A 19535-nucleotide genomic window follows, 5' to 3' on the forward strand; every position below is an offset into this window, starting at 1 on the left:
ACATTTGATATATATTGGTGACCTGTTTATCCTGAAAATGCCTATGTTGGCTACCACAACCATGTATATATTCCTTTTTGTTTCCCAAGTGCCTGAAACAGGTCTCTAATCCACTCTAAATAAACTCTAATCCATTCCTATTGTTCTGAATGGGTTTAAATAATTCCCAAATCATATCTGCAATCCCCAGCTTTTTTTCAGGATTCTCTCATCCAATGCAAGAAACACTAGTAGTCGACTAACCAGGGTAGTCACTTAAAGTAGGGAATGGAACATGATACACAACTTCAATATTTTAACTTCAAACATTGACCAATTTCTTTGAAACCTTATTTGTGAAACCTTACATGACCTTCTACACATAGATAATCGTTCCTTGCTCTGTTATCTTTGTCCTTTTTATATATTTCTATGATTGCATGTATTAGACATTGAGGTCATTATTTCTTTAGATGTTTTTCTCCCCAATAGACTCTATACTCTTTAATGTCTGGTTTTGGGTTTTGTCATTCTTTTTCCTAGCACTTGGAGGTTCTCTGTAGATGTTTGTTGAACCAATCTGAGTTGCATTATAATAAGATGGCATCTAATATGATCTTAGAAACATATTGCCAGTTGTGATTGGTATTGAAGAAATATTTCTCTGTGGCTGGGCGTAAAATCTTATTTTATTTTTTAAAATGATAAGCATGCATTATAATGAATTCATGAATGTCAGGAGTGGACTGAGATGATTGATATTCGATATCGTATTCTGAGGAACACTGATGGCTATCTCCCCTTTATCTCTAGGATGTTATTAGACTTCATCATACAGGAGTACTTCCCCTTAGTAGATGGTAAGTTTTTTTTTAAAACAAAGGGCAATACTCTCCTTTCTCTATTGGCTGGCCACCATCAATGGTTACAACCTAGTGCTTAAAAAACTAAAGTTAAAAAGGGAAAAGTAGAGCACTTTGAACATGTTCTGAAAGGAAAAGATGATGAACCACCTCGCAAACAAGACATGGATGAGGAAGTTGTTCTGTTTGAAAGGTGTCTAGAAAAAGAGAACAGATGTGACTACATCCTGACTACGTATGTTGTGTTTTGTAACTTGGTCACACATATTCTTTTCTCACACATTTGATATATAGATATTTCTACAGTAGTGGTTGTAAAAAAAAAATACATACATCATAAGCAAATGTGATTTTCTATTCTTATGGAAATTTTTTGATATGCATAACCTTTTTCTTTCTTGTAACAGCCCCAAAGAAAGAAATTCCATTATTTTTCTTGGTGACTCATTTCAAAGTTTAATAACTCATTTTGTTTACATTTAACTCCTTTATGCTGAATTCTAATGTTTTTTCCTTTTCTTACTGTACATGGAGAAAATCTGATCATAATACTGTGCCTGAGTCTTTTATATGTTATTTCTGGGTCAATAATTCTATATTCTTCTGTTGTTTTCTTACATGTACTAATTTCCATCCCTTTAATCATCTTTTGGCCCACTTTTGAGAGGATCTTTTCATGTTGGAAACAGAAAGATCCTAAAATCATATTACACTACTGAGAAATCTGAAAATCTTCTTAATTTTATTTTAGGATTTTTTTTTTTCTATTGTGATGTTTGAGACGGCACAGTTCATTGCCTTGTGGATGTCTGTTGGTTTTGCTCATGGTAAGTTATCTACTGATGTTTCAGTCTTCTGATAAGAAAGTAGAATCAATCTGTTGAAGCCAGAAGACTTCTTTTTTGTGTGTATTTTAAAATATTCCCACCAGTGAGCAGGAATAACATTTATAATATATGAATTTGTTTTTAGGAAGAGAAACAATTCTCTCATGTTTAAAATGATTTTGAATGGAACAGATACACAAAATAGAATAAGCATCCTTGATTTGATGAGGATGTTGTTACCTGTAAAACTTTTTAACCTTGTGAGTATATATTAGGTCTTTTAAAAGCCTTTTTAAAAAAACTTTAATCATAAAAGCACTATCTGCTTATGGTAAAGAATTTAAAATATACAGAAGTGCCTGTGAGTTCTGTCTTCCAGGATATTCTTGATCTTCCAGGATCATTAGTAACGATTTCATCTCAATTCTCCTAAACTTTTTTCGGATGGTATTCATACATCTATAAAAATAGGGCTGGCTTGTGTGTGTAGGGTTACACTGGAAGGAATATCTGCCTGAACTGAGAATACTGAAAAGCAAATCATATATATACTAAGATCTATGACTAAATACCAAAGAGGGTTCTCACACTGCAAAACCTCTTGAACTCTGCCTTAATTACATACTCACTGTGTCTCACTTGGGATGGGTTGGGGTGGTGAGCAGGGAGTTTTTGCTTTTATGAACTGTGCTGCAGTGACCACCATACAGCTGTATTTGAAGGTGAGTTTCTGAGGATAAACTCCTAAAAGTGGAATGACTGGATTAGAGAGTCTATATATATATATATATACTGAACACTTTGACAAGCAGAGTCATCCTGCTCTGAAAAAGGGTGAAACTGTCTACCCTGGGCACTGCCGCCACCACATCCAATTCTCCGACATTAGGCTGGTGTATGCACGCCCAGCCTCCCTCCTTCTCCACACTCTGCCACAACCCCCTCCCCTAGGAGGCCACACTCCCTCCCCACACTGCTGGTGGTCTGCAGCTAAGGACTGTTAGTTATGGGGTATATGGATATGTACCAATATGGATATTTTACCTTTCCCCCACTCTCACAACCTTTGAAAATTAATGTTACTTCTTTAGTAGTCTCAGTTCCATTCCAAACTACATATATTTTGAAATAATGCTAGAAATTCAGGACAAATGAAAAGAACTTTTATTTCTTGGGGCTTTTGTCTCTGTAGTATTTGAAATCTTTGGGGAGGGGAAGTATACAACAAAAGGCTAAATTTAATTTTAAAATACAGTTTTAATATATATTAAGCTACTTGACTTCACCAGTTAAAACTTTCAGTTGGTAAACTAATTTTTTTCATTTCTAAAACAAATGCATCTTCATGATCTTTCCTATTCTGCATAGTTTTATATAGTTAAAAATGCTTTATTACTTTATTATCATGCTTTTGGCATTTTGTTGTAATTAGGTGTTTGTAATACTGATAACTTCAGTTTGTTATCCATTACAATGGACTATGGTCCATTTGGTTTTATGGAGGCCTATAATCCAGGTATGTATGATTTACATGTATATTCTTTATTTCACTAAAAAAAATTATCACTGGTTTATTTTAGATAAACCATTATGGCTAACACAATGCTGAGGTAGTAGAAAGAATTGGGTTCATTGATTAAACAGGAGTATTATGTGCTACTCAATCTTCCAGCTGCCACAGGGATACAATATTGAGTACTCAAAGATGGGAATTCCCATCCATGGGTGGTCCAGAGATTAGGACTCCGAGCTTTCACTGCCAAGGGCACAGGTTCAATCCCTGGTCTGGGAACTAAGATCCTGAAAGCCCCTAGGAGTGGCAAAAAAACCAGAAAGCCAAAGAATTACTTATTAAGAGAAGATGCCATGAAGGGAAGAAGGGCCTTTGTTGTCAGACAGACATGAGTCTGAGCTCTGACATCTGATGGATCCTTAATCTGTGCCCTTGGTCAAGTAATTTAACCTCACCCCTTACTGATCTGTTATAGGATCAAGGTGAGGGAACATGCTGTTGAGTTGGTGAGTGAAGTACACGTGATAACCTGGAAATTCTTGTAGGTTAGAAATATGTGCCTCTATTAGGCAAATATTCATATTTTAAAAGATTTTCACGAGCATGGGTATTAAGTATTTACATTACTCTTGAGTTAAATGTTTAAATGTCAGAAATGTTTTTATCTAATAAATATAAATTCACTAAGTTTAAATGTGAACTTAAAAATGAAGAAAGAACTATTATAATTGTCATCATTGTAAAACGGTTGTATTTTTGTTCTAAACAGATTTTGTACCAAACGCATCTGATGATGAAAGAAGATATAAAATAGGAAATCAGGCCAATATTGGGATGTTTAATTTAAACAAGTTGTTACAAGTGCTAAACCCATTATTGAATCCTAGGCAAAAGCAGCTGTGAGTAAACCTAAAATCCACTAATTAAATCAGTGTGAAAATATATCTGTATAGTGATCACTTTTTGAAAACGAAGAAACATTTTAAAAACAATCTTTAGTATTTAATAATGAAGACTTCCAAACTACATATATGTTTATATATATATTTTTGAGGGGGAGAGGGTACAGTGTTGGCCTTTTTCCATAGTTATAAGGATTAAGTGTTCTCCTATTTATTGTTTTTTAGGTGTTGTGAAATCATAGTTTATTTCTTATTTGATCCATAGGTTGTTACTGTTTTTCTGAATTTCTAAGTAGCGGGCTTCTTATTTAACAGACATATATAGGCTATTCACATTGATTATAGTAACTGACATATTTTATTCCTTCTGTTTTACATTGTGCATTATCTTTGATTTAACTCTCCCCCTACTTTCCTTACCTTTTAATGATTTGAGCAACTCACTCATCCCCCCACCCTACCCTACCCGCTTTGATTTGGAAACTACTGCATTTCCGACCCCCCACAGTTATCTTCCCTTCTCTGCCACCTTCTCTATTGTTAAAAGAGAACAAGTTTTTCAGATATTTTCCCTCACTAAGCATCTATTTGCACATTATGTTCCCCTCCATCCCATTCAGGCAAATAAAATATCATTGTACTGGGTGAGGTATCTCATGCATTGTTTTGGGTCAAATACGCCAAATTCTTTTGGTATTATGGAGAGACATCCTCTAAGCTAATTGTATATAGTGATATTTCAGGAGTGACATGATTTGACCTGTACTGTTTTCAAATCTTTGAGACAGTAAATTTATATGGACAATTTTCTCTAAGATATGATATATAATTAAATCACTAAATAGAATCAGTAGCACATAATCAAACATTATTTAATATATGAGAAGGTTCACTTTGTTCACATAAAATGTAATTCAAGAATGTGAATATTAAATTAAGGTTTACCTATGCTCTCTTTTTTTCTCCCTACAGTGCCACTCAGATTCTTAAGGAGTATCCCATTCCTTATTATACAAGGTTTGTTTGTTTGAACACATTAAAGCATCCTGCTTGGTTTGAGGGCAATTCTTAAAATAGCAAGAATTTTAATAACGAATTGGCATTTTTCCTTTTAGATTTAGAGAACTGTTCAAAGTCAAATTGGGATTACTTGGAAAAAGCGAGGGTGATGATGATTTAATTGCATTTCTCTTACATGTGAGTTTATTATCATTTTATCTTATTTCCTGATTAACATTTGACTGAATACACTGTATATTCTTGGAATGGCTGAGGCTGCTAAATGTAATTATTTTCATTAGCTCATGGAAAAGACAGAAGCTGACTTTACAATGACATTTCGGCAGCTCAGTGAGATCACTCAAAGCCAATTATAGGAACTAGTCATTCCTCAGGTATTTATTCATGCCTTTTGGCTTTTTTCTTAACTCACTTTTCTTTAACAGGTTTGTTAAGGCATAATTTACATACCCTAAAATTCCACTCATTTTAAGTGTATAATTCAATGATTTTTAAATAATGTGCAGATTTGTGCAGCTGTGCCACAGTTTGATTTTAGAGCAATTCCATCACTCTAAAAGACCCTTTGTGCCCATTTGCAGTGAATTCCTTTTTTCTGCTTCTGTCCTCAAGCAACTACTAATCTTTCTGTCTCTTAAGGTTTCCCTTTCTAGACATTCTCTATAAATGGAATCATATGATATGTAGTCTTTAGTATCTGGCTTCTTCACTTAGCATATTTTTGAGGTTCACCCATGTTGTAACCTATATCAGTGGTTCTTTCCTCTTTATTACTTTTAAGATCTCTTAAGTAGATATTAAAATATTATTTCCTCTTCATTACTTTATAACTCCCTTATAAGGATAGACCATGTTTTGTTTATCCAGTTACTAGTTGATGGACATTTGGATCATTTCCATTTTCTGGCTCTTGTGAATAAATACTGCTATGAACATTCATGTACAAGTTTTTGTGTGAACATGTTTTCATTTCTCTTGGGTAGATATGAGGAGTAGAAGTGCTGGATTGTTTAGTAAATGTATGTTTAATTTTTAAAGAAACTGCTGAACTGTTACCAAAGTGGCTGTTCTTAATTTAGTTTTAAGAATATGTGTCATCTTTTTATTTCAATACTAATCCATTGCATTTATGGAATAATATGGATATTAACCAGAAGTAATGCTGAAAATTCTCCAAGCAAGACTTCAACAGTACGTGAACTATGAACTTCCAGATGTTCAAGCTAGGTTTAGAAAAGGCAGAGGAACCAGAGATCAGATTGCCAACATCTGCTGGGTCATTGAGAGATCCAAAAGCAAGAGAGTCCCAAAAAAACATCTACTTTTGCTTTATTGACTATGCCAAAGCCTTTGACTAGGTGGGTCACAACAAACTGAAAAATTCCTCAAGAGATGAGAATACCAGACCACCTGACCTGCCTCCTGAGAAATCTGTATGCAGGTCAAGAAGCAACAGGTAGAACTGGACTTGGAACAGCAGACTGGTTCCAAATTGGGAAAGGAGTGCAATGTACAAGGCTGTATATTATCACCCTGCTTGTTTAACTTATATGCAGAGTACATCTTGCAAAATGCTGGGCTGGATGAAGCACAAGCTGAAATCAAGATTGGTGGGAGAAATATCAATAACCTCAGGTATGCAGATGACACCACCCTTATGGCAGAAAGTGAAGAAGAACTAAAGAGCCTCTTGATGAAAGTGAAAGACGAGAGTAAAAAAGTTGGCTTAAAACTCAACATTCAGAAATCTAAGATCATGGCATTTGGTCCCATCACTTCATGGCAAATAGATGGTGAAACAATGGAGACAGTGACAGACTTTATTTTTTGGGGCTCCAAAATCACTGCAGATGGTGACTGCAGCCATGAAATAAAAAGATGCTTGCCTCTTGGAAGAAAAGTTATGACCAACCTAGACAGCATATTAAAAAGCAGAGACATTACTTTGCCAACAAAGGTCCATCTAGTCAAAGCTATGGTTTTTCCAGTAGTCATGTATGGATGTGAGAGTTGGACTGTAAAGAAAGCTGAGCACTGAAGAATTGATGCTTTTGAACTGTGGTGTTCGAGAAGACTCTTGAAAGTCCCTTGGACTGCAAGGAGATCCAACCAGTCCATCCTAAAGGAAATCAATCCTAAATATTCATTGGCAGGACTGATGCGGAAGCTGAAACTCCAATACTTGGATGCGAAGAACCGATTGATTGGAAAAGACCGTGATACTGGGAAAGATTGAAGGCAGGAGGAAAAGGTGACAACAGAGGATGAGATGGTTGGATGGCATCATCTACATGATGGACATGAGTTTGAGTAAACTCCGGGAGTTGGTGATGGACAGGGAGGCCTGGTGTCTTGCTGTCCATGGGGTTGCAAAGAGTCGGACACAACTGAGCAACTGAACTGAACTAACCAGAAGACTCCTACTTATTATAGATTTTTATAAATATAGATCTACTTATAGGGTGTGAATCTTTTATGTTGATCATTGTTTTTATTATTTCAGATAAAAACATAGCCATATTTTTAAAAATCTCAGTTTCTTCATTATATTTTATGATCTTTTCTGTGTTAACTAAAGAAATATATACATGTATATATCTACATAAAATTATATATATATATATATATATAGTTCTCCCAGGTGTGAAATAGCCATAAATTATGTTTTTAGGAGTGATTTGAATAAAAGACTGTCTACTTATTCAGCAAAATGTTAACTATTAAGCATCTTGGATATAATTTTAAAATTAGTAATGATTTGCCTATCAGAACTAATTATCATTTAATGTGTAGAAAACTGAGACAAAGTAATGTTAACGTGATCTGAACAAGTTCTTGACAAGTGTTAATATTTAAATTACTGAATATTGGGAAAATCTAGGAGAGGAGATCATATGCCTTTATTTATTTTAATAGTTCATTTCTGTGTCTTCTGAATTTGAAACTTTCTCAACCCCGTAACACTTAGCTAGAGCTAATAGCTTATTTCTGTTCCTTTAACCATTATGCATATTTCTATAACACTTCTCAAATGGCACTGAATTATTTGTTTACACATTTTCCTTTTAAAAAGTAGAGGCTATGTCCTATTAATTTTTATATCCTTCTCAACTAACAGTTCCTAGCACGTAGCTGACATAATGAATTAGTAGATAACTAAATAAAAGTTACAAATTAAATTTTCAAAGTAAATTATAAATTAAGCAAGTTCCCTATTTAAAGGAAGGGTTTTGATATGTATTCACATGTAATGTCTATTTATAAGAACTTTGTATATTTTTTTATTTCTCTTAAATCATTCTATTACATGGATTTCCATGAATTAGAATTTGAGTTGAATGTTTTATAAAGAAAAGTAAAACATTATTCGTTTTTACTGCCTCTGCTTGAAATAGAGAACCTTAAAAGAAATCTGGATGTTATAAATTATTAATATTGGAACATACAATTTAAGGAACATACAGTTAAAATAAACTGAACAAATATTAATAAGCAGTCTATTACTGTATTTTCTTCTAGGAATTCTGGGCACTGAAAATGATCTCAAAGCACAAACTCTTTCCTGCCTGTGTGTCCCAGTACCTTTGGAGACTGAAGAGGTAAAGTGATCTAATCAGTTCTTGAAAGAGCATGTAATGTGTTACTTTAGCATCATCAACCCATCAGATTCCTCACTTCCTTTCCATTTTCCAACATTTCCTTCTAACTCCCGGGAAGTCTGCTCTGGATGAGGTGTGTGTGCTAACATCTCACCCACACAGAGAGTACCCTTCTGTTCACCTCAACTCTGATAACACAGCCCAAGGACCCACCCCCTCAAAGCCTTGAAGCTCTGGAAAGAGAGTGCGTCCTGGGCTTTCTTCCAGTGTCTGTTAACTATCCTCACATCTTACACAACTGTCAGAAGTTACTCTGCTTCATAACCGTCACAATGAATCTGAAGCAACAAACATGACAGAGTATGAAGTTGTAGGTAGGACACGAAAAGTTGAAGGAGGAGACCACAGCATGCACAGGAGCAAACAGCCTTTCACAGTTTAATGGCAGCTGAGGGTTTTCATAAAGCTGTCCATGAGTAACAAAGAACAAGTTATTTTCAGAAAACTGTGTTTGAGATAAAAATAGGTGCCAGGGAGTTTAAATTTTTTAAGACAGAATTATTTAATTGGTAAAAGTAAAAGTTTGGGGCTTATCTCAAATAACTAAATGGGCTTCCCTGGTGGCTCACAGAGTAAAAAATTTGTGGGCAATGCGGGAGTCCTAGGTTCAATCCCTGGGTTGGGAAGATTCCCTGGAGACAGGAATGGCAACCCACTCCAGTATTCTTGCCTGGAGAATCCCATGGACAGAGGAGCCTGGCAGGCTACAGACCATGGGGTTGCAAAGAGTAGGACATAACTGAATGACTTAGCACAGCACAGCACAAATAACTAAATAAGGCATTATTTTATGTATTGTTTAATCAAACAGTATTTTCTCTCTTCCTTTCAGATACTGATTCAGTGTAATTAAAAAAATTTTTCAATATTTGTCTTAAGAAATAATATTCACCCTTTTGGAAAAAAGATATGATTTGGGGAGACTGATTAATTATGTCCTTTGTTTTGTTCATTTTTTTAGTAACATCAATGATTCAGATTCTGAAAGAAGAAAAAGAATGACAGGTAAGTAATCCTTTTGATTTCTTTATCTTTAAAGATTTCTACATAAAAGTGATAGGTTTTGAAACCTGGAAGTAAATACTTGAAGGAACTGAATTTGTTGTTTTGTTTTTAACTACAGTAACTCTAGATGAATATATTTTAGTGGAGTTGAAGTGTCAAATAGAAGCCTTTCTAGTTTCAGCAGGTGACTTTTAATTTGAGTATGATACCCATGCTTTCAATATATTTGCCAATTGATGTTTAAATAATATGGTCTTCAAAGATGGTGGAGAGAAAAGGAAGATTATGTGGTTTATGGTGCAAAGAACATGAGTTTTGGAATCTGACAGATGAATCTCATCTTGCCATTTTTTTGCTATATAATATAGTTTCAAGGTTCTCAGCTGTTTGAAAAGGGGGCATATTTTGCAGGAATGTTGTGATCGTGAGCAATAATATTTGTAAGTTATCTTGTTACAGTGCCTGGGCCAAGGTACACATCCACTAAATGATAGAGCTAAAAAAAAAAAAAAAACACCTTTATATACTGCTTTCAGTTTACCATGCGACATCATGCTTGGTAAGAGAAATGGAAGAAAAAAAATGGAAGTTAGTTCTTTTTGCACTGTGGGATCTAACAGATCAAATAAGTTAAGACAGAAGGACTCAAGTCCTGGAGTTCTCCTGCCTTACTGAGGACTCTTGAGGAGAGCTAGTAGGTTGGTATCATCAGCGTGGCTGATCCATGTGGATGAAATAAGGGTGATGCAAATATCCCACACTAAGTTAGTGGATGAGATTGCTTTTTGACTCAGGACATCATTGTAGAAATAAAAGCAAGCGGAGTTTTTACAAGGAAGTGAATAATCTATCTGGGGCTCAGCATGGGTTCAGTTGCCAGCCACTTACGTACATTGATGTAGTCATACAGAATTTATAGGGCAGCTCAATATGGATAGTCTCAGCAATTAAGAGGAAAAAAAATTGAAGAAAATATGATGCCTGTCTTTAGGATTTGGATTTGTTTGGTCATGAGAGGATGGATGAGATGGAAAAATGAAAGATATTTAAGTGAATTCAAGGCTGCAGCTTTGAGTTAAAGAAATAATAAGTGCTGAACAGTGTACTCAATTTCCACAATGAGCAATGGGAAAGTTCCAGACCAGATTGAAAAACTGTATGGAATTAGGTAACTTGTCAAAGAATTCTATAAGCAGATCTACAATTTTCTGATTTCAAATAGTTTGTATATGTGTAATTTGATCCAAGGTACTTCTGTTTGCAGCTGCCAGTCCCAGCATATTTTCACAGCATTCCACTGCCAGGTCTCTCTAATGTGTTAAGATTGTCAAACTTTAAATTGGGTGACTATACTCCCTCTGCCTAATCTGACTGCTTCCACAGTTTTCTTTGCATGCCAATTTCTTTTTCATCTAAGGACTGTATATATTTATTGTCTGTATGTGTTTTTATTTTAAAAGAGTTCTCTATGAATTCTTTAAAATTTGGAAAATGCAAATTTGTGGAAAGACTAAAAAGACTCCCATACTCAAACACAATTGCTATCACTCTTTTGATGCATTTCCTTCTGGCCTCTCTTTTTCTGTGTGTATTGATAATGAGAAAATATTGTAGTAATCATTGTGGTATAATTTTAGAGCTTTTTTTAAAAAATTTTAGAGCTTTTTTAACTAAAAATAAACATTTTTCCTACTTCATCCTTTATAATGTAACATTTTTAGTGACTGCATAATATATCTTTGAAAGTGTCAGGCGAGTGTATGCTTCTCGGTTCTTTGTCTCGTCACAACAAAATTTGGAGTGACGGGGGCTTTACCCTTGGCGGGTCACAGCTCTCAGAGGACAGACCGTGTTATAGCTCTTAAATAAATCGGTGTTACAGCTCAGTGTTACAGCTCTATTTATTTAAATAGCAGGAAAATCCATCTTCGAGGCATGAGGGCACATTGACCCAAAGACGCGAAGAGAAGAGCACCCCATGGCGCTGGAGAGAGAGAGAAGAGGGCTTTGGCTCCTCTTTTTATACGTTTCTCTGTCCCTGGGCCTGTCTTATGTAAATTGGGCCAGCCAGGAGTGTTGTTTGTTTTACCTGAGGTTCTCATTCTGGTCCTCAGACCTTCCATTGTTCTATTTTTGCGGGCTTTCCCTTCCAGGTCTTTTAGCCACCGCCATTCTGGACTCCTTTTCCCTATTCTAACTACCTAACATTCCCCTCTCAAGAGATGGGAGGCCCAATTCTTTGGGAACAGGGGCATCGAGGTCTCTCTGGCTACTTCCTGCTGAACTGGGATGGTGAGGGGCATTGGGCCTCTCCCTCTTGCTAGTCTCAGGCCTCAGAGTCCTCGTAGTGGTGTCCACCTCAGGGTGAGTGATGTTTTCCGTGGTCGGCTGTAGTTTTGTATCTTTGTTGAACTGGCGCTGCATGTTGCAGCTTGACCTGGGCAGAGACAGGACAGGCGAGACCACTGACAGTACATGGAGCAGTCACAAGCAGCGTCAGTGTGGCATGACAAGGACTAGTAGGGGCACTAGCCAATTTCAAATTTACATCACCAGGATGGCTCAAGTCTCTCCTTGTTCAGAGATCAGAAGATTTATCTCCTGTCTGTTTTGGAGTATTATTTGTGCCAAGCTGTGTTGGCTCTTTAGAGCTGTCTTGAGAAATCTTATCCCCAGAGACCAGATTTTGGGGGTGTTCATTAGAATGGCACTCATTTGTAGTTCTGAATAGGTATCTGAGATCTCCCAGGGCTCACAGGTGTATTGAGTGTCCTCTTCTGTTTTCTTCCACGGCTTGACTCATGAGTAGTGAATCCAGGAGTCATGTCCTGGTACCTTGACCGCTGTGGGAGTAGAAAGTATTACAGGATAGGGGCCCTTCCATGTGGGCTGGAGTTGAGCCTTTGGGGACCCATCTTTCCAGACTTTAGTTAGGACTTGAGTCCCTGGAGCATATAGTGGTGACTCCTTGGAATCTTTTGGGTCCGGGTTCATATCCCACAATTGTACATCCTGTTGAAATTGCCCAATGGCCATGGTATAAGACTGGAGGGTCTGAACCTCTGGATCTAGGAAGAGGTCATTGACATAAACAAAAGGTCTCCCATATAGCGTCTCATAAGGACTAAAACCAACCTGTTCCTTAGGGGCAATACGGGTATGGAGGAGAGCTATTGGTAAAGCCTCCTTCCATCCCAGGGAGGTCTCTTGGGTTATCTTCTTTATTGTTGATTTTAAGAATTGGTTGGCTCTTTCTACTTTTCCTGAAGACTGAGGCCTCCAGGCACAATGGAGATGCTTTAGAGACCCCTTGGGTGACCTTAGAAGTAAATGACATCCCATTGTCACTTTGTAATGACCTGGGCAGACCAAATCTTGGAATGAGTTCATGGAGTAGTTTTTTTACTACCTCCTGAGACTTCTCAGTCTGGGTGGGAAAGCCTTCAATCCATCCTGTGAATGTATCTGACTAATAGGTATTTATACCCTTGAGAAACTGGCATCTGGGTGAAGTCCATCTGCCAGTCCTCTCCTGGATAGGCCCCACGTCGTTGGACGGACTGGGCCAGCTGGGGTCTTTGAGCTCCTTGGGGGTTGTTTAATTGGCAAGTGGGACAAGAGGAGACCACTTGTCTTATAGTTGTTTGGAAGCCTGTTCCTCTGAAAGACCTTTCTAGTAATCTTTGGAGGACCTTTTCTCCTAAATGAGTGGTGGCGTGTAAGGAGTTAACCAACTTTCATTGGAGGTTCCCAGGCAGAAAAAGGAGCCCCTCCTTTTGAAACCACTCCATACGATCTTCTTGAAAGCCCTCACTCTTAGCTTTAAGAGTTTCACCTTCAGTATATGAAGGAGTTTCTGGCAAGTTAGTCTGTGGAACTAAGGTGGCAACCCCTATTAGGTCATGGTTCTGTAACGCTGCTCTCTTAGCTGCCTGGTCAGCTGCTTTGTTCCCTCGTGCCACTTCAGTGCTCCCTTTTTGGTGTCCTTTACAGTGGGAGACTGAAACCTCAGTGGGCAGATGGACTGCCTCCAAGAGTCTAAGAATTTGATCACCATATTTGATTGGGGACCCTCCGGTGGTCAAATGGCTCCTTTCTTTCCAAACAGCTGCATGTGCATGTAGCACCAGAAAGGCATACTTGGAGTCAGTGTAAATGGCTATTCTTTTTTCTTTTCCCAGCTCTAAAGCTCGAGTCAGGGCTATGAGCTCAGCTAATTGGGCTGAAGTACCTGACGGCAGAGGTTTAGCCTCTATGATCTCAAAATTGGAGACTACTGCATATCCGGCTCTTCTTTTTCCATCCAAGACAAAGCTGCTTCCATCAGTGTGCCAGATTTCCTCAGGATTGGTCAGAAGATCTTCTGACAATCCCTCTTGGGGTTTTGTCCAATGGTCCAAGGTTTCTAGACAGGAGTGAAAGGGGAGAGAGCCCTTGGGGGTAGGCAGGAGGGTGGCTGGGTTAAGAACCTCACAAGGGTAGTGAGGCCTGGATTTTCCATCAGTATTACTTGATATCTGAGTATTTTCTGATCAGACATCCATAAATGGCCTCTCCGATTTAGGAGTTGTTTTACTTGGTGGCTGGTAAAAACAGTTAGTTTGCCCCCAAAGGAGAGTTTTAAAGCATCTTCTATCATGATTGCAATAGCTGCAAGATTTTAAAGGCAGGGGGGCCAGCCTTGGGCGGTTGGATCAAGTCTCTTGGATAAGTAAGCTACAGGCTGGGGCTCAGATCCCGACCTTTGAGTTAACACGCCCAAGGCTATTCCTTCTCTTTCATGGACATAAAGTTGGAATGCTTTTTTTGGATCTGGCAACCTCAAGGCAGGTGCCTGAGTTAAGGCCTGTTTTAGTGTAGCCTCTGCCTTCTTTTGAGGAGTTCCCCACATTAGTGGGATTGAATCATCTTGTCCCTTTAAGCTTTTATATAAGGGCTGGGCAATTCGACCATAGCTGGATATCCAGATTCTGCAATACCCAGTTAGCCCCAGGAAAGCTCGCAATTGTTTTCGAGTCGTGGGGTAGGGCAACTGGAGGATTCCTTGTACCCGATCAGAGGACAGCCTCCTAGACCCATGTGTAATCTGAACTCCCAGGTAAGTGACCTTTGTCTCGACCATCTGTGCCTTAGCATGGGAGACTTTATATCCCCTTTCTGCCAAAAAGTTTAGAACCTGAATTGCATGTTGTTGGGCACTTTTCTCATCTGGAGAGCAGATTAGTAGGTCATCTACATATTGTAATATTTTCCCATTAGGTCCCAGGTCCAGATCTAGGAGATCCCGGCTAAGGGCCTGTCCAAACAAGTGGGGGCTATCTTTGAACCCCTGAGGTCTTGGTGGGCTTGTCCAAGAATCCCCTTGTCCCACACCTGGGGGTTAATTTTGTCCTCCCATAGTTTTTGGTCCCTCTCTATTGAAGAAGGTGTAATGGGTTCTTTAATAGTAACCAGAAGCTGTAGGGCCCCAGGGGCTGAAAAGCTTCCCATCACAAGGGTGGTCCCCAGTTTAGTGAGTATGTCTCTTCCCATTAAGGGAGCAGGACACTCAGGGACCACCAGAAACTCGTGGGAAAATATCTGTCCATCCCAGCAACAAAGAAGTACTTGGGTGAATCTTTTAGTAGTTGCTTTTCCTGTAGCACCCAAAATGGTACAGGTTTGGGAGGAGAAGGCTCCGGAGTAGGAGATCAAGACAGAGTAGGTAGCCCCTGTGTCAACCAAGAAGTTCTCGGCCCTACCTGCCACATGCAGTCGCACCCTTGGCTCCAGCCCCGTGATGGTTATCTGTGACAGGCGGGCTGGCTGGGGCGGGCCGCTTCAGTCCTCGTGAACCACCGTGAGGGAAGGCTTGGCGCTTGACCTTCAGGCTCTTGGGTCCCCAGGGCAGAGTGCCGCCCAATGTCCCAGTTGATGGCATTTGTGGCAAACCACAATAGGCTTTTTGAAGCTTATCCTACCCAGGTGTCCCCAGGCCAGGATACAGATATCCAGGCAGGCTGAGGCATGACAGCCTCCTAGAGATCAAATCCCCGGGCAGGTCGAGGCATGACAACCTCCTGGGACCCGTGGGACTGGCAGATCCCTGAGCAGATTGAGGCGTGACAACCTTTTGAGGACCAGATCCCTAGGCAGATCAAGGCGTGATGACCTCCTGGGACCCCCGGGCTGGAGTTTGGGCGTCCCCAAGATCTCCAGCGTGACCAGTGCTGGGTAGAATTAAGGGGTTGTAACTCATTGCTGGTTTGTCCTCTGTGGGTGGGAATAGATACCATGATGTAAGCTCATCCTACTTAGTACTGTCGCAACCTGAGAGCCAAGCGTCCCTGGGTCAGGGTGCAGATCCCCAGGCAGGCTGAGGCGTGACAGCCTCCTAGAGACTGAATCCCTGGGCAGGTCGAGGCGTGACGGCCTCCCAAGAATTGGGTCCCTGGGCAGATTGAGGCATGATGACCTCCTGGGACCCTTGGGAATAGCGGATCCCCGAGCAGGTTGAGGCGTGACAACTTTTTGAGGACCAGATCCCTAGGCAGGTCAAGGCGTGATGATCTCCTGGGACCCCCGGACTGGAGTTTAGGCGTCCCCAAGATCTCCAGTGTGACCAGTGCTAGGTAGGATTAAGGGGTTGGATATTATACAGTACTTACCTCCCAAGACCAGCTATTTTCTGGCTATCCCTCTAGTAGATTGTAGAGGCAACATTGTGGGCCTGGATGGGGCTGAGGAAAGGAGCATGAAACAGGAGGGAAAGAGCACAACCTTTGAAAGAATGACATAGCACATGGGCATAACGCATCACGATTAAAATCAATTGGGTCCAAGATGACATGTCAAATTCAAGTAACCTTAATCCCCAATCCATAAGGCAAAAGATACACCCAGAGGTGGCAGAACTCTAAGGCACTGTTGAAAGAGGGAGGCGTGGGTGGTTCTCCAATGGCTGGGATGATCCTCCCACTCATTGGCATATGAATTCACCCCACTCGCAAAACCTAGCCGGGCCACATTCCATGGCCCATAACCTGTAGAATGGGCATGGGCGCTTCTCTCTGAATCCTAGCAAATCCACCTCCCACTTATCGCTTTGTCTCTCACTGAATTTTTGCAATAAGACCTCAGAGCCTGAGCCGGGCATCCTGGGTTTTGGTCGGGCTCGAGTCCCAGGAAAAAGAGCTGAAGGAAAAGAGGAAAAAGCAGTGGGACAAACGTGCCAAGGAATCCCCTTCATAGCCTACTGGAAAATTTGCTAGATATCTGACTGGTGCTCACAGTTTTCATTGGCCTGATTCTCGGCACAGAGAAGAGTAGGGACAGAAGAACCCCCACCGGCTTGGGTAACCGCTACTGGGGCCCAGCAGAGAGTGCCTTTGGGACATACCGAAGGGTAGCCTGGCCAGAGTCCCTCAATTGCGCCCACTGCCGCCCGCCTGTGCGCAGGGGGGGTGGGGGGTGGGGTGGGGTTGGTTCAAGGAAACAAGAAACGAGAGATTGCAAAGGAATTAAGATTTTGTTAGGCATGTCCCTCCAGCCACAGGAGCGAGGACCTCCTACCTTAACCGGAGGTCTTCTGGAATCTGAGCCGCCTGGGCTTTCTGCTGAGTTCGTTTTTCCGCTGCCCTGGTTTCCAGCGGAGGTTATTTCAGCCAGGTTAAACCCGAGTCACGGCACCATAGATGTCAGGCGAGTGTATGCTCCTCGGTTCTTTGTCCCGTCACAACAAAAATTTGGAGTGACGGACATTAAAGCCCCTTGGCGGGTCACAGCTCACGGAGGACAGACCGTGTTATAGCTCTTAAATAAATCAGTGTTACAGCTCAATTTATTTAGATAATAGCAGGAAAATCCATCTTCGAGGCGTGAGGGCACGTCTACCCAAAGACGCGAGGAGAAGAGCGCCCCATCGTGCGGGAGAGAGAGAAGAGGGCTTTGGCTCCTCCTTTTATGTGTTTCTGTGTCCCTGGGCCTGTCTTATGTAAATTGGGCCAGCCAGGAGTGTTGTTTTACCTGAGGTTCTCACTCCAGTCCTCGGACCTTCCTTTGTTCTATTTTCGCAGGCTTTTCCCTTCCAGGTCTTTTAGCCGCTGCCATTCTGGACTCCTTTTCCCTATTCTACCTAACAAAAGGGTGTATAATGTTTCACTTAGTCCCCTGTTAATAGGTATTTATGTTGTTTCTAATTTTCCATACTATAAATAATGCTTTTGAATTTGTTTAAATTTGTTTCCATAGACTATGTTCCTAGAGAAATAGGATTACTTGGGTCACAGGGAAATTCTGTTTTAGAAGTTGTATTTCAGATTATCTGTCATGTCTCTGCAGATCTTTAAAACCAAGTTGAAATGGAATTTGTATGTTCTGTCCATTCAAGTAACTCAGAAGAATGCTGGTGAGAATCACAAAATGGTGATATTGGGAGTCCTCTCTGAATTCCTGTTATGCCACTGGGGATAAACTTGCCTCCTCTCCACCCACTTGATAAATTATTTTGGAAAAGGTTCATCTCAAATAAAGACATAGTTTCTGCAATGTCCCATTATTATAATACTTTTTAGTATGAAAAAAATGCATGGTTACTGTAAAAAATATAAATTTACAGAGAGTTTTGCTTGCATGTAACCCTTCCTGTTTGCCCTTGGCAACATCATCATTGAACAGTCTTAGAGTCAGACCTTAATTCTGTTTGAAGATAAAAGCAGCAACTTTTTTCCTCTCTTCACGTGGGCTACAGGATGAATTTGCTACTTTCTCTGCACTTGATAAAATGCTTAGTGAACTGAACATGGTGAAAAACCAAATCAATGAAACACTGAAAAGATAAACCATAATATTGCTCATAATGCTAAACAAAGTTTTTTCTGTGCCACAAGGTCAGAATACTGTAGTACATTGTTTGTAAACAGTCAGAATTGACTGATGTTGATCATTGTTCTCATTTGGGCCTTCCAGCAAAGTTCTTAAAGGTTATCTCATTTCAGTGGTAATTTCTTATGGCCTGTGTCAACCTAGTAATCATTGTCCCACGACACACCTCCCCCTCTTTATTTAAGCTGTTATTCCTAGATACGTGCTGAAGAACTGGATGGCAGAATCTGCAGTGCAAAAAGCAGAAAGGAACGATTTTTCAGAGGTAAGGTCGTTGACTTTTCTGGACTTATTTTTATTCATTTTTAAATGTATCATCTTTTAAACACACTTATTTTTCTTCTTTGCAGACTTACTAAACCACATCATTGCTAGCACTAGCTTCCCAGGATTCTCACTGCCTGTTCTTTCTTTTTTTTAAATCAGTGGAGCATTTTCTTCTATTTCAAAATTTATTCTTTAATGTGTTTAAAAATTTAAGTATTCATTTGATATCACATACTTACATTATTTGAACTCCTGAGGGTCTGGTTCTGCTACTCACTGTTCATGTTGGGGGTTTTGGAATTTAGTCTCAGAAATCTGGTGAAACCTGATTTGAGCATCTCCCCAGAGGGAGCTAGGTTTTATTTTCACCAGGCTTCCATGGCTCTAGTGACCTGGGTCCACTGAAATGAGTCTTGACATCCATGAAAATGAAGGCACCATCTACACTCTTCAGCTTGGATGAATCTCACATATAATGTTAGCAAAATAAACAAAGGAATACATACAATGTGTCACCACCCCAATTTCATGTAACACATGTAAAATCTTGTTTTTAGGGATATATGCACATATAATAAAAGTAACAAAAATGAACAGAGATGATAACATCATCTTTGGACGGTGGTTGCTTAGCAACA

At 39.7% G+C, this 19535-nt stretch overlaps 1 protein-coding gene across 1 annotated transcript in view; it reads left to right on the forward strand.

Annotated features, from left to right (window-relative positions):
• LOC122681479 (protein adenylyltransferase SelO-like) overlaps nucleotides 1–19535 on the forward strand; it is a 33046-nt gene that overhangs the window by 10853 nt on the left and 2658 nt on the right. The window contains 9 exon segments of the mRNA XM_043883628.1: nucleotides 793–839; nucleotides 1594–1669; nucleotides 3952–4081; nucleotides 5057–5101; nucleotides 5200–5281; nucleotides 5386–5478; nucleotides 8624–8703; nucleotides 9725–9768; nucleotides 18816–18895. Of these exon segments, the coding sequence (XP_043739563.1) occupies nucleotides 837–839; nucleotides 1594–1669; nucleotides 3952–4081; nucleotides 5057–5101; nucleotides 5200–5281; nucleotides 5386–5478; nucleotides 8624–8703; nucleotides 9725–9768; nucleotides 18816–18895 (633 nt within the window). The 5' untranslated portion in view covers nucleotides 793–836.

This window comes from Cervus elaphus, chromosome 23 (genome assembly GCF_910594005.1).
Source record: "Cervus elaphus chromosome 23, mCerEla1.1, whole genome shotgun sequence".
Lineage (NCBI taxonomy): Eukaryota > Metazoa > Chordata > Mammalia > Artiodactyla > Cervidae > Cervus > Cervus elaphus.